The sequence below is a fragment of the Camellia sinensis genome, chromosome 5 (genome assembly GCF_055761805.1).
Source record: "Camellia sinensis isolate YWXY chromosome 5, ASM5576180v1, whole genome shotgun sequence".
Lineage (NCBI taxonomy): Eukaryota > Viridiplantae > Streptophyta > Magnoliopsida > Ericales > Theaceae > Camellia > Camellia sinensis.
This window is the reverse complement of record NC_138965.1, coordinates 69,420,180-69,435,973: the sequence shown is the minus strand read 5'-3', so window position 1 is coordinate 69,435,973 and position 15,794 is coordinate 69,420,180. Positions and strand designations below refer to the sequence as shown.

At 36.7% G+C, this 15,794-nt stretch overlaps 1 protein-coding gene across 1 annotated transcript in view; it reads left to right on the top strand.

The window, feature by feature from the left end:
• Positions 1-1,257: 1,257 nt before the first annotated feature.
• The window catches only part of LOC114305959 (uncharacterized), an 82,693-nt gene continuing 68,156 nt past the window's right edge, over positions 1,258-15,794 (top strand). The window contains exons 1-2 of the mRNA XM_028251109.2: positions 1,258-1,339; positions 2,316-2,524. Coding sequence (XP_028106910.2) covers positions 1,258-1,339; positions 2,316-2,524 — 291 coding nt within the window. The remainder of the gene's footprint in view (positions 1,340-2,315; positions 2,525-15,794) is intronic.

The window sequence follows — 15,794 nt, the reverse complement described above, 5'->3', positions numbered from 1 at the left end:
AAACTATTCATAACCTAAATTTTTTTACCCTTACATACGTATGGTTTAAATAATTTATAAAAATTATTGCCATACGTATGTAAAAATCGATTATAAAAATTGCAAAAATTGATTATAAATTTTTTTATATATAATAATAATTTATAATAATCAATTATATAATTTTTATAATTTTTAATTTTTTTTTTAATTTTTACAATTTTTACAATTTTTTTACCCTTTATTTTATAAATAAAGGGTAAAAAAATGATTTATATTTACGAAAATTATATTTTGCAATTTTTAAAATTATAAATAATCTAAATGTGAAGATGGATTTACTGTAATAATTTTTGAATAATTTTTGCAATTTTTATAATCGATTTTTACATACGTATGACAATAATTTTTATAAATTATTTAAACCATACGTATGTAAGGGTAAAAAAATTTAGGTTATGGATGGTGTGATTTATCATTTAAGTCATTTATCAAAAAATTTACCCTTAAACCATACATATGTAAATGTGAAGATAGGTTTACTGTAAATGTAAATATGAAGATACGTATTAAATTATTTACATACGTATTAATTATAAATTTTTATAAATTATTTTTGAATAATACATACGTATTATAAAATGTGAAGATGGGTTTACTGTGAAAAATTTTAAATAAAAAATGTAAAGATTCAAATAATACATACGTATTATAAATTATTATAAATTTTTTTATAATACATACGTATTATAAATTGTTTTTGATTATAAAAATTATAAAAATTATTTTTGATTATAAAAATTTTTATCCTTACATACATACGTATTATAAATTAAACCATTCATAACCTAAAAATGATTTATATTTACGAAAATTATAAAAATTATATAATTAATTATTATTATATATAAAAATTATATTATTTTAATGCTTGAGTGTTGTGGGTGTGCCCATTGGTGTGTGTGTCAGTGTGTGGGTTGGCTTTGGTTGGTGATCCAACAGTAGAAACGCCATTTCAAATGGCGTTTTAAAAAAAAAAAAAAAAAAAATTATTATATGCACAGTAAAAGCGCTATTTTAAATAGCGTTTTCTTTTAGAAATTTTTTTTATGTTAAAAGCGCTTTGGAAAAGCGTTTTCTTAATTAAAATCGCGATTTCAAATAGCGATTTCACTATTCATCAACTTTTGGCCTCCTAACAATAAAAGCGCGAATAATAATGGCGTTTTAACTCAATTTTGGAATTCCGTGAGGGGTGGACTTAGTTTTGGAAATATAATGAAAAAAGGGCTTATATTGGAAAAAGGCTCTAAGTTGTCTCCTCCTCACGACTCTTGGAACACTTCAGGGCAGTCTAGAGGTAGGGTCCCGTAACAAAATTGTCCCATTTTTTATTTATTTTTTGCTATCTGTGTATATATATATATATATATATATGTTTTTCATGAACATATCCGTGAATCTGAATGAATATAAGGGTAACAAGAAGCTTATTCAATCGTTGCGATGAATTGTTTATGCCCTCACATGCCGGTAGTTTCACATTCTAGGGTTTGTCCTCACAATTCTGCTCACCCCTTTTCTTTCCCTACTCTCACTGTGCTACTTTCCTTAATTTCTCTCGAGACCAATAAACTTATAATTGCACTTATCCTAATTCTACCCAGCACCAGTAATAGTTAAACGAACTAGTTTGATTTCGTTTGTGTCTGTCTGCTCATAATGTGTGTCTACATCATTTGGGGTTTTCATGCAGTTTGTTACCACATCTTTTGTTAAGTGTCTTACCAATATCAAAAAAAATATTATTTTATTAGTTCCTTGTGCATTTTCGCCAATTTGCTTGGTTTCATTTTTTTCAAAAACACTTTTTAAAAAATTTTACTTTCTTGTTTTTCGTATTTTTTTGTTTTTATTGAATTTTTTTAAATATTTTAAGCAATTTTTTTTACTTTTTAGACATACCTAACATAAATATAGCTAAAAAATAAAAAATTTGTGAAAAAAACCTTTTAAAAATTCATTAAATACCAAAAATACAAAAAAATACGAGAATTCAGTACATTTTTTTTAATATTTTTATGTATTTATTAATTTTTTAAAATATTTTTTTACAATTTTTTTACTTTTTAGATACATCTAAGTGAGATACATCTAAAAAAGTAAAAAAAATGTTTAAAATTTTAAAAATATTCACTAAAAACAAAAAAATACAAAAATAAAAAAACTCAATTTTCAAAAAACTCAAACCAAACACAAGTCTCGCTCTCTCTCTCTCTCTCCTTCCTTTCTATTCCCTTATTTAAGAATATAATTTTTTTGTTTTTTGGTTTCAGAATTGAACTTGAGACAGATGGATAAGTTGATTCCACAGCTTCCTTCTGGAATAGCATCGTTTTGTCAGCAATATCCCCCAGCTAACTGGCGTCAATTTTCTAATATATTCCTCGAAACTGAAGAATCTCTTGTTGATTATGCCAAATTTTGTTCCTCAGTAATGGACATCTACTCATCTCTGGTCATGTCTATTGCCAGTGAAAATGAGGTTATTTTGTTTAATTACACTGAGTTTTTATTTATTTTTATTTTTTATATGCTTATATGTTGCCTGAATTATGCTGTTTCTTCTGTCTGTGAAAATATCAAACCACATGATACTGTAACCAGTACATCTTTCAGGACAAGGAAAATTTCAGGAGACTTACTCTGTCCAAAACATCTACTTTGCAACATTTAGCACATGCTTTTCAACTTAGGAGCCACTGATTTGACATATTGACGAGAGATCTGAAGTCTGGCATTGACACATGAAATGTTGGGCTTTGATCAGTTTGGGCTATTTGAAGTTTTGAATGCAGCTTGGATGGTAGGAAAAGGAGTAGGGGACGTCTTATGCTGGGATATGTTTGACTTATTTTATGGTTTTGGATGCTTACTTTTGTGAGGGTATAGGGCTTGAGTTTTTGGAACCCATGGTTTGCTCTCCGGTTGCAATGTTGTTGCCGCCCCGGCCTAAGATACTGTTTGTTATTGGATCAGTGTGTAAGATGGAAGTGCTGGGGAGGAGGATGTGTCTGAGTGGGGTATTGCAAAGAATTAAGGCTTTCAACTAATTCCTTAGATTGTGTGCAGAAGGTTTTGAGGAAGTGAGGATATTGGGGAGGCAGATGGGTGGGGCCCATTTGGGGCTGCAACTGGCATTTTTGTTGTATGGTGTATGCTATAGTATTGGGTAAGTAGGACGATAGAGGAGTTTTTTTTGTCTTGTGTGTTATAAGAACTTGGCATTTTATGGCAAATATCTCTGTTATTAGAATCGTACGATTCGCGATTCGAATCGTACGATTTGATTCAATTCGGTGGATAATCAATACGAACAAGTTGTTTGAATCGCAAATAGCTATGAATCGTAGGTGAATCGGTGAACTGAACCGGTGAATCGTGAATCGATTCGATTTGCTAAAATCTATGTTTGGCTTTCTTTTTTGGTTTTTTATTGTTGGAAAAGGGTTCACAAAACTTTTTTATGGTCTTTAGGATTACTATATGCCATATTTTGACTTTCTCTGTCCCTATTTACTCTCAAATACTCAAACCTTAGCTAAAAAAAATGAACTCTCTCTCTACAATATTCTAGGCATACATATTCAGATTTATCTTAATACTTGCATTTACTAAATGAATTTTTTTAAGGTATCAAAAAAGATTTTTGAAAATATTTGAATATTTTGGTTTTTTAACCTTGTAAAAACTTAAAAACATGTTTTTGAGTTATTGTTACTTAGAAATTGAAAATTTGTCTTTGTTTGCTTTTTTTATTAAGAATGATTGATAAGAAATGGTATCTAAAAGGGAAAAGGTGAAGTAATATGGAAAACCGTGTTAACTTCTTACCTAGACCATATAATTATCATTAAAACAATATTTTCATTGATTTAAGTATAGAAATTTCATATTTATTAGATATTTAATATCTAAGTGTGTATATATGTTTTTCTATGTAATTTAAAAAAAGTGACTAAATCTTTACGATTCACGATTTGATTTGCGATTCGGTACAATATCATTTCGATTCACGATTCAAATCTCAATTTGACAACTATGGCAAATATTGACACGGGTGCTGAATATGACTTTGACACGACCCTTTTCACAAGGATATGATTTTCTAAGTAAATCAATGAAAAAGAAACACAGTTCGGAGTAGATTGTGGAGAAAGAAATGCTAAAACAGTCTCGTCATGCTGTATGTTCATCTGTTATTGTTGAAGACACTAGAGCTAGAGATCAAGAGAGGCACAATAGATGAGCTTTTCGGGGCATTTAAGGACCTTATCTCTTTTGCTATGCTGTATTGTATAAGTTGCTGTCCAGATTCAGCCCTTATTTTTTATTTTTCTTGAATTTTTTCATCATTAAATATATCTACTAGTTATGATCGACGAGTTTTTTTAAAAATAAATGTCAATGGATTTTTTGGGTCTTGTTATTTTTGGGCGGTTTCGCATTTATTTATATGTAGTACATATCAAATTTTATCCATATGTTTGAGCCAAAGTAGAGTGATTGTGAAAATAGTTAGCGGGCTTACTTTGTAACTCATCTTCGTTTTGGCTAGCCCATTCTTCAAATTACCAAACTAATTTAACAATTTTTTATTCTGCACGAACCAAAATCCTGCTGCAAGGAAAAACGAAAAAACATTAGATACAAAAAGGGGGGGGGGGGGGGGGGAGAACCAATGAAAAGGAAAAAGAAGAAAAAGTTACAATAGGAAGAGACTTGTAATTGTTTGATACCTTTTGTAGTATCCACATACTCGTATATAATTTTTTTACTTTTCTTAGCTGAGTCTGTACATCCTTTTTATTGCATGTGTATAGCTATTTGGAGGCAAGTTGACATAGGCAAGGTATAAGGTACTATTTGGGCTGGAGTCCCCAAGACTGATTTGGAGTTCTTGCAGTCTTTGTGTGAGGAACCAGTGTTGTGCCTCAATGCTAGGTTGGTTCCTTGGGGATTGCCATGATACTCCTGAGCTGAAATGTAGGGAAATGGTGGAGAGTGAATATTTGAGCTCTTGGGTTCTCCCTACAAAGTGGAACCTAAGAGGATATCACAGTCAATCGGGTGGGTTTTCGATGGTAGGGAGGTCTACTTCGACCATTGGTGTCACACCCTATTTTTAAAGATTAATTAGGCGCAATCTCTAATTAACCTACGTATGATTTATTATCAAAAAATTATTATTTTACCTTGTTAATCATTTAGCTTCTTTGCCAACCTTTTATTTGTTTATTTTTGTCAGAAAACTTGACAAAACCATATTTGTCGAGAAATGTATTCTAATCTGTTTCATTTGATAAAATTAAATAGAAGAGGTGCAAGATGACTTAGGAATGGCCTCTGGGCTTCACACAACCCTTTATAACATTATATGGGGTGCTGGTTTGCCAAAAATGGGTTTCTAATCAAGTTAAAGGGGTCTTTATGACCTAGAAATACTACACTTTATTTATCTGGGCAGATTCATTATTATTTAAAATGTTTGTTCTTCGTTCAAAAAACCATTTTTCTAGCTATTGAAAGTGCTTGAAGTGTGCCCAAAATAATTTGTTTTGAGTTATCAGCTATTGTGCCGGTTCTCTCATGCTGGGAAAGACTCGCATCAGCGTAATTCTCACAACTCATACGAATGGAAATGCATGCAAATATTATAGGCCCAATTAAGAACAACAATTATATTCACAGAAAGAGCCCTTGGCCAAAATGAGTTGGGTTAAGAACCTGTCAACAATGTCTACTCTGGGTCCTCACTAGTGCAGCCTCCTGTTTGGACTCGCAATGTAGGGGGTGACTGCCAACATATGAATCATGGATATAGGATACGATAGGGATACGGCTATACGACAAAATTTTAAATAATAGGATATAGGTACGGCTAGGATATGTTCGTAAATATTTTTTTTAATAATAATTTTTAGTATTATTTTATAAGCATGCTCAAAGAATGGCTAATGACCAACTACTTTTTCTTTTTATAGTAGATCCTATGAAAATTTCATTTCAACGTCAAGTACACTTTTTTATTGCCATTGTACACTTCCCCATTCATACTTAAATGTGTTATATGCTAAAGTGTTGTATGCAAGTTTACTTATTCAACTGTTGAAATCCAATTTTAGTGTATCATTATTTATTATTGTTTGTATTACTTCGTTTAGTATGGATATGAATATGAATATATATATGCAAGTTTACTTATTTAGTATGCAAGTTTACTTATTTAGTATGGATATGAATATATATAACCAAACCAAACCAAACTAAGCCAAGCCTTCAGTCCTATCAAATGGGATCGGCTACATGAATCCTTCTTCTCCAATCGACTCTATCAAAGGCCATTCTGTTATTCAAATTAAATAGATTCATTTCTCGATTTACTATGCTAGCCAATGTCGATCTAGGTCTACCCCGTCCCTAACATTTCCATCCACTGTCACTGTATCGCATCTCTTCACTAAAATGGATATATATATATATATATATATCCATTTTATCTCACTATTTTTTCTTTTGCAAGTTGAAAGCAAAGTGTTGAGATGTTTTTCTTGTACTTATCCTAACAATTATACCTTATTACTCTAAAAAAATTATTGCAATCTCACTTTCATAATAATTCTGATACGTGATCTAGAGTATCTAAGATGTATTCGGTACTTCTCAAAATTAAAAAAAAATTAATGTAAAGTATTGAATACGTTTAGGAAGTATTGGATATGTATCCGCGTGTATTCGAGTAGTATTGGTATTCGTTATGGATACAACTTCCTTCTAGAAGTATCCATGCATCATAAGTGCCAACAGTGTTTTAAAAAGCTTTTGGCGCATGCCTCACCAAGGCAGGGCACATGTTGTAGAAGATAAGCAAAATTTTCATCGTAAGGAGATTATTTCTAGAATTTGAAAAAACGTAGAACAAAATTCAATATTACAAGTTGCCTGATAGGTTCAATCATTTGAATAAAATGGTCATAATGCACTACATTGAAAGGAATCCCAAAGCCATATCTTGCAATCCTAGAGCTTTTGCTCAATGCCTCGCTTTTTTTTTTTGATATGAAAATTGAGGCTGAAACATGTGTTTACATTTTATATTAAAGGCATTGTGATTCCCTGTGGCTACACACAAAGAATAAGGATGAAGCAAAAATTTAAATAAAGTGCATGAGGCGTGTGCCTCGAGCCTGAGCCTAAGCTGTGTGCCTCATATGTGCCTTTCCTATAGCGCCTCACCTGAAGTTGGAAGAATATGGTTGTGTTGCTAAAACGGAGATAAAAAAACTCATCAATTATGGTTGATAACAAGGGATAAGAATGCTAACGTCTTTCACTCACGAGTAATGTTGAGAAGGCGTTAAATAAAATCAATTTGGAGTTTCTCTTGCATTGAAGGTTGACGCGTTGGATTTGTGTCCCATTTATTGTACGCTGATGATAATTTTATTTCTTATCGAGTTGATGTGCGTTAGGTATGTTACCCAAAAGGCAATCCAAGAGGAGGAGGGGGGGGGGGGAGTGAATTGGGTTTCTAAATAAATTGTCAAATTAAAAATTTAACCCCAATAATAAATAAATAAAAATGCTCAACAATATAAAATAGAGTAATGAAATAAAATGAGCAAAGGGAAGAGAAAGCAAACTCAATTTATAGTGGTTCGGCTTAACCCAAGTCTACATCCTTGTCCACTATTCTTCAAATAGTAATACACCACTAGCTTCACCGGTGCTAGTGAACTTTTACAAGAAGTGACCAATCTCGATCACTTCGACTAGTTTAGAATTCGGTGCCTAGTCACACCTCGCTAAGTGATTTATCCCAAAAATCAATCACAAAAATAGCCTGACTAGTTTTGAATTCGGTGCCTAGTTTCACCTAACCCAAGTGATTTTAACCTGAAAAATAGTCACAAACTCTCTTTTAAGAAGAATAATATGAAGGATATGAAAACCTTTTTACAACTTTGTTCAAACTCTTGACATATTTTCTCTCAAAAGATATAACTCAATGAAGCACAATACAACTCGAATATCGCAAGATATAATCACTTCTCTTTTCTTCTTCTTCTCTTTTGTTTCTTCAAAACAGAATGCAATTGATATATATACTCAAAATGTATCCATTGTAGGAGAGGAGACACTCCTCAATTGAGTCTATAGCTCAGACCACGTGGAGATAGCTCAGGCACGCCAAAACTTCTCTTTCACAAGCGAAGTTTGAAAATATAAGCCAGCGGTTGCTTTCAATAAATAGTATTTGTAATTTTTCAACAAATGAATAGCGAAGTTACTATTTGCACAGTAACTTCTGTCAATCGATTGTCAAAAAGTAAATAGTGAAATACTATTTGTATAGTACTTTTCTATTAAAAAATATATGATGCACAGTAAATCCTATTAAAATAATATTCAGATCAGATACATTACGCAACATATGTTTTAATAGACAATATTGTGTCAAAGAATGTAAAATATTTGTACTAAAAATATGATAAATCTGATGTATTTTAGACATCATCAAAATCAAACAACATGCTAGAATAGGAAATAAGAATGGGTTGGCTCATAGATTATGCCTTATGGCACTCCTGTAATTATTCATTATTATCAATATAAAAGGGGATGAGATCTAACTCATTCCCTAACTCTTTCTCTTCTCTAAAATTACATGGTATCAAAGCCAAAACCCTAGGCCATCCCTCCTTACCTTTCTTCTCGTCTGTCGACAGTCCTGTCTTGAGTCCAGGAGTTCCGACAACAACTGTAGACCCGCCGACAACCAATGTTGACCTTCACCCAGTCTCTGACAGCCACTGTCGACCCTCACCCAGCCTGAACCAGCCTCCGACAGCCTTGCCCAGGCCTTCGGCAGTTTGCCTGGGCTCCCCGACAGCCTATTCGGCTTAGGCGGCAGCCCCTCTGGCCTCCTAGGGGCCTGTCGGCAGCTCCACTGGCCCTCTTGGCCTCTGTCGACTTCTCTCCTGCCTCCTAGGTTGCTGTTGGCTTCTTGGTATCATTGTTTCTCTCCTTGCGACCGTCTCCTGTAATGGTACCCTAGACTTTGTTTAAAACACAAAAAAAAAAAAAAAAAACAGAAAAAAAAACATTGACAATCTAAAAGAAAAAAAAAAAAATTGTAATTTTTCATGTGATATTCTTGTGGTTATAGTGTTTACTATTTCTCTACCATCTTCCGGGTTTGTGATTGGCACTAGGTTTGAGGATTACTTAGTAGAATATTCATAGCAGATTTCACTAGTGAATCAACGACTTCTTAGCCACCTAGGAGTAAGAGTCCCCTTCTACCTTCTACTATGACTGATAATCTCAACCTTGGCTTTAAAATCACCACTTCTCTATTCAATGGTCAAAACTATCTAGCGTGGTTGTAGAGTTCGACTATTTTTTTGAAGAGCAGAGGGAAGATGGGGTATGTTGATGGCCGAATACAGGCACCCAGTATCACGGACCCTAGTTATGATCAGTGGGAAATTACCAACTCTCTCATCATGGGTTGGTTGATCCACTCTATGGTCCTTGAGATTGGAGAGGGCTACTTGTCTATGGACATTGCCCACGATATTTGGGAGGCTGTAGCTACTACTTACTCCAAGAAGGGGAACTTCTCCCAGGCTTTTAAGTTACGTCGCTCCATTGAAAGGTCGGTCCAAGGTAAGATGACTATCCTTCAGTAGTTTACCTTCCTTAGCAATGGGTGGAAACGACTTGATCACCTTCAGGATTACAAGCTTGTCTGTCCCACTGATTCTGTTAGTTTCCAGAAGCTTGTGGCGCAAGAATGGGTCTTCAAGTTCTTGGAAGGCCTAAATGTAGAGTATGATTCGGTTCGGAGCAGAGTAATTAGCATGGATGTGCTTACTTCTCTCCAGGAAGCCTTTGTTTTTGTGCAGAATAAGGAGTGCCGCCGTTCTGCGATGCTTTCTTTGGCTACTACTGATCGCTCGGCCTTCGTTTCTGCACTCCCTCGCGATGGAGATCGTGTGACTCGTGGTTCTCGTCCTTCTTCTGAGAAGGATAATCTTTACTGTGACTATTGTCGTAGACCTCGCCACACACGAGAGACTTGTTGGAAGCTGCATGAAACTTCCTTTGGTGGCCGAAGAGATTGTCCTGGTACTTGAGGGGGTCAGTCTGGTCAGTCTAGAGGCCGAGGGGCCAATGCACCGGCACATCATTCAGAAATTGTTGAGCCACCATCTTCATCTCCAGTTGTCTCCTCTACTGCTGATGTTTCGGGGTTATCTGTCTCGGATTCTGAGATTGCTCTTTGCCACTTGTTAGACCATCGAGCCTCCACTTCTGCTACAGGTGCACCCTCTTCTTTCTTTATCAATTCTGGTAACTTGGCTTCCTCTCTATGTGCATTGCTATCTCACATGACTGTACCATGGATTATTGATTCTGGTGCTTCCGACCATATGTCCGGCTACTCTAATTTATTTTCAGAGTATAACCTCTCCTCAGGTCAAGAAAAAATGCGTATTGCTGATGGTACTATTTCGTCTGTGTCAGGGAAAGGTTAAATTCATGCCACCTCTTCCCTTCCTTTGTCCTTTATCCTCCATGTTCTCAATTTTAGTGTTAATCTTTTATTTTTGAGTCGTATTACCCCATGACTTAAATTGTAGTATGACGTTTTTTCCTGATTATTGTCTTTTTCAGGACCTTGTCACGAGGATGAGGATTGACAGTGGTAGAGAGGAACATGGTCTCTACATTCTGGATCAGTCAGACAGACAAACTGGCTCATTCATTTATTAAGTTACCATCTACCAAGGAAGACATTTGGCTATGGCACTGTCGCTTAGGACACCCCTCATTTTATTACTTAAGCATTTATTTCCTTCTGTTTTTGAAAAAAATAATGTGTCAGATTTTCAATGTGAGTCTTGTCAACTTGGAAAACAACACAAAGCCTCTTTTGCTCATTCTATTAATAAAAGTTAGTTCTATTTTCTTTGATTCATTCTGATGTATGGTGTCCCTCCCGTTTTGTGTTTTTAATCGGTCAAAAATGGTTTGTTACTTTCATAGATGATTGTTCCAGGCCCACTTGGGTATATTTGATGAAAGATAAAAGTGAGGTGTTTTCTGTGTTTCAAAACTTCCATAATATGGTTTGTACTCAGTTTGGGGTAGTTGTTAAAATTCTACGTTCTGATAATTTGGGGGGGGGGGAATATATTGACTTTGGTCTTGCCACTTTGCCACTCATGGCATTATTCACCAGACTTCATGCACTAATACCCCTCAACAAAATGGTGTTGCAAAACGCAAAAATCGCCATCTCCTTGATGTCGCCCGTTATTTATCCTTTGAGATGCGGGTTCCTCGATCCTATTGGGGGGAAGCGGTTCTCACTGTCGCTTATTTGATTAATCGTCTTCCCACCCAAGTCCTTCAAAAATAAACACCTTTTCAAGTTTTGTTTGGGTCTACCTCTTCCGGATTTTCCATTCCTCCTAAGACCTTTGGCTGCATTTGCTTTGTCCATAATCATTCACCCACTTGTGGTAAATTGGATCCTAGGTGTCTTAAGTGTGTTTTTTTGGGTTATTCTGCCACCAAAAAGGGTTATAAGTGTTATCATCCTCCCACTCGCAAATGGTTTCTCCATAGATGTCACTTTATTTGAATATTAGCCTTACTTTCCGACCTTCCTGGTATCACAGTCATCCCTTGAGGGGGAGCCTTGGTGTGAAGAGATTCCTGCCACTTCCACCAGTGGTTGAACAGATAGAGGATGATGAGCCAGCAATTGTTGAGGAAAAGGAAGCAGGCAAAGTTTATATCAAGGACAAGGACAGATAACAAGTCACTTGGATGCAAGAGACTACTTTCCCTCCTCTACTGCCAACTTCTTCTCCGGATGAGTGTCCATAGTCAGCCCCCTCTCTTGAGAGTCCATGTAATTCTGATTCTAGTGCTCCTATTCTTGATTATTTAGATCTTGATGTTCTCATTGTTAATAGGAAGGGGGTTAGGTCATGTACTTAGTGTCCTATTACTAATCATGTCTCTTATTTTAATTTGTCTTCCTCATATAAGGCCTTTCTGTCTAAAGTGTCTTCTGTGAGTCTACCTACCAATTTTCAGGATGCTCTCTCTATTCCTGAATGGAAACATGCCGTGATGGAAGAGATGAGAGCTCTCAGCAAGAGTGGCACTTGGGAGTTAGTGGAGTTACCTAGAGGCAAAAATCTAGTTAGGTGTAAGTGGGTGTATGCGTCTCTTATTCTAATCTGTCTTCCTCATATAAAGCCTTTCTGTCTAAAGTGTCTTCTGTAAGTCTAAACTACCAATTTTCAGGATGCTCTCTCTATTCCTGAATGGAAACATGCTATGATGGAAGAGATGAGAGCTCTCAGCAAGAGTGGCACTTGGGAGTTAGTGGAGTTACCTAGAGGCAAAAATCCAGTTGGGTGTAAGTGGGTGTACACGGTAAAACACAAAGCAGATGGTTCCATGGAACGGTACAAAGCAAGATTGGTTGCTAAGGGTTTCACTTAGACTCATGGGGTAGATTGGCAGGAGACATTTGCACTGGTTGCTAAGATGAACTCTGTGAGAATCTTACTCTCTTTTGTTGCAAATTTGGATTGGCCACTTCATCAGTTTGATGTGAAGAACGCCTTCTTTCATAGAGACCTAGCAGAAGAGGTCTATCTGGATATTTCCCCTGGTTTTGCAGATGCTAAGTCCAAAGGTAAAGTATATAGGCTCTGAAAGTCACTTTATGGACTAAAGTAGCCTCCTAGGGCTTGGTTTGAAAGGTTTGCTCAAGCCATGCTGAAATATGGGTTCAAGCAAAGTCAAACTGATCACACTTTGTTTGTGAAACACTCCTCACATGGTAAGACCACATCTCTTATTGTTTATGTTTATGATATTGTTCTGACAGGGGATGACGTTGAAGAGATTCTTCGGTTGAAGGAATACTTAACCAAGGAGTTTGAAATCAAAGACTTGGGTAGTTTGAAGTATTTCTTGGGCATTGAAGTTACTAGGACCAAGGATGGCATCTTCATATATCAGAGAAATTATGTACTTGACTTGCTAAAGGAAACTGGAATGCTTGGAGGTAGACCATGTGATACACCTCCAGAACTAGGCCAGAAACTAAGTGAGGATCAAGAGGGAGAGCCAGTGGACAGGGGGAGATACTAGAGACTAGTGGGCAAGCTCATATACTTATCCCACTCATGTCCAGACATTGCCATTGCAGTGAGCATGGTTAGTGTTACAGGGTCAATTTTTGTTTCAAATTTCCAACCTGTAATGGCACTAAGTTGGGCACTTAGTCTTAGCCAATTATGAATACACACACACACACACACAGTGTTATAACAAGTAAGAGAGTAGGCAGCAAGAGATTACAGGAAAATTTTCCAACCTTTATTAATTGCACCAACAATACAAAGGAGGCCTATGGTAACTCTTACAAAACACTTGGTTCTTTTCGAGTTCCATGGCTATGTCTTAAATAGGCTTACAATCAGTTACAAACTTACAACCAGCATTACAAGGAAAGCATGCCAAAAGGCATGACAGTTGACACCCCCAACTGCCTAGGGACTTAGGAACATTTCTGGGACTAACTGCTAGTAACTGCTGCTATCTTCCAGCCTTAGTTCCTGATTTCCAGCCTTGCCTTGTCTCTGCCCAACATGGGTAACTGCTGCCAACAGACAAGCATAACTGCTATCAACTGCTATGTTGTTTGCCTCATCAAGTCAGCCACGAATTTGGTTGTTTTGGCCTCCAGACCAAGTTTTGCCTACTGATTGCTTTGAACCCCCAAATATGCTGCAGCCCACATTCGGGTCATGTTAATGCCTTGCATTTGTGTAACTGCTGCCCATACTTTGGCCAAGGATTGTGTGCTGCTGCCTCAGCATTTAGCCAACTTTTCACCTTGCTGTCTTGGCATGCCACAATCATGCCATGGTTTTGGTTGGACATTGGCGCAAGGTGTTGCCAATGCCAAACTTGCAGCCTTCAAGTAGAACGTGCTAATAAACCACCCCCATTAGAAGAAGCCAACGTCCTCGTTGGTAGGGTCTTCAAGTACTCTTGGACTTGTTTTTCAAATTGCCACAATGTTACATTCTTTTCCTAAGTTGCATCTAATTTTGAGGAACCCTTCCATTTTACTAAGTAATGGGTCCTCCGATTATTTTTGCTTTGACCCTCGGTCTTGTGATCAAGAATCTGTTCCACCTGCTTGTCAAACTGTTTTTTGATCACCGGGGTTGCTCTCCGAGCTTGTTTCCTTGTCAAGTTTGTTTGATCCTCATGTAAAGGTTTCAATAAACTAACATGGAAAATTGGGTGGATTTTCAACCGATCAGGCATGTAGAAATTTAATGTATAAAGAGAAATAGAGAATTGTATTATTGATTGATATTTGTTGTGTTTACAATGAGTCCTATATATAGAAGATTAGAGGAGGTAGGTATGTAGTAGGTAAGGAGTAGGTGAAGTGGAGGTGGTAGTGGTGTAGTGGGTTAGGTTTAGTGGAGTAGGTGAGGTGGTAGTGGTGTAGTGGGTTAGGTTTAGTGGAGTAGGTTTAAGTGGGTGAAGTAGGTGGAGAGTAGGTGAATTTTAACAGCAACACTAGCCTGTATGCAACATTGCCCACACGTTTTAAGACTTCAAAGGGGCCATCATATTTCGGAATTAAGCTTCGGTGGTCTTACTGCTTATCTTCTTCCAAATTTGTGGAGTAAGCTTCAGTAGCACTTTGTCGCCCACTTTGAGGGTCTTCGCCCTTTATCAGCATACTTCATTCGTTTGCTTGCTTTGGCCAAACTGTCTTGTGCTTCTTCCAACAATTCTTGTTTGGTCCTTGCAAAGTGGTATGCTGCTGGACATCTGCTAGACATCTACCACCAGAGCTTGTTTTAGCCACTTCGTGAGGAGTTAGGGGTTGCTGCCTCGTGGCCAATTCAAATGGACTCATCCCGGTTGCGGATGATCTATGCAGATTGTAGCAAAACTATGCGCTGTCCAACAATTCGACCCAGTTCTTTTGACTTGCGGTCACATAATGTTGGAGATACTCCTCCAGCAATCCATTCATCCTCTCGGTTTGGCCATCCGTCTGAGGGTGATTTGTTGTGGAGAACTTTAATTCGGAACCCAGCAAATTAAAGAGCATAGTCCAAAACCTTCCCGTAAACTGGGTATCCCTGTCGCTTATTATGTCCTCAGGCAAGCCAAAGTATTTTACGACATACTTATAAAATAAATCAGCAGCAAAATCAGCGGGACAAGCATGAGGAGCAGGGATAAAAATAGCATACTTAGAGAAGCGGTCAACAATTACCATGATGGAGCGCATCCCATTGATTTTGGGAAATCCGGAGATGAAGTCCGTGGATATGGAAATTCAAGGCTTCTCAGGGACAGGTAATGGTTGTAATAACCCAGTTGCCTTCTTTCTTTTGGTCTTGTCCAATTGGCACACCATGCAAGTTTTGACATAAGCTTCTACATCTTCTTCCATTTTTGGCCAAACATATGAACGCGACAAAAGTGCCATCATGCGTTGTTGCCCTGGATGACCAGCCCACTGCGGGTCATGTGTTTCTCTAAGAAGTTCCATTCGTAGTCCCCCAACACTAGGGACATATAGCCTATCTCCTTTGCCATGGAGAAGACCATCTTCAAGCCAATACCGACGAACAATTCCATCCTTTACTTGTTGTACCAACCGTTGATATTCTGGGTCG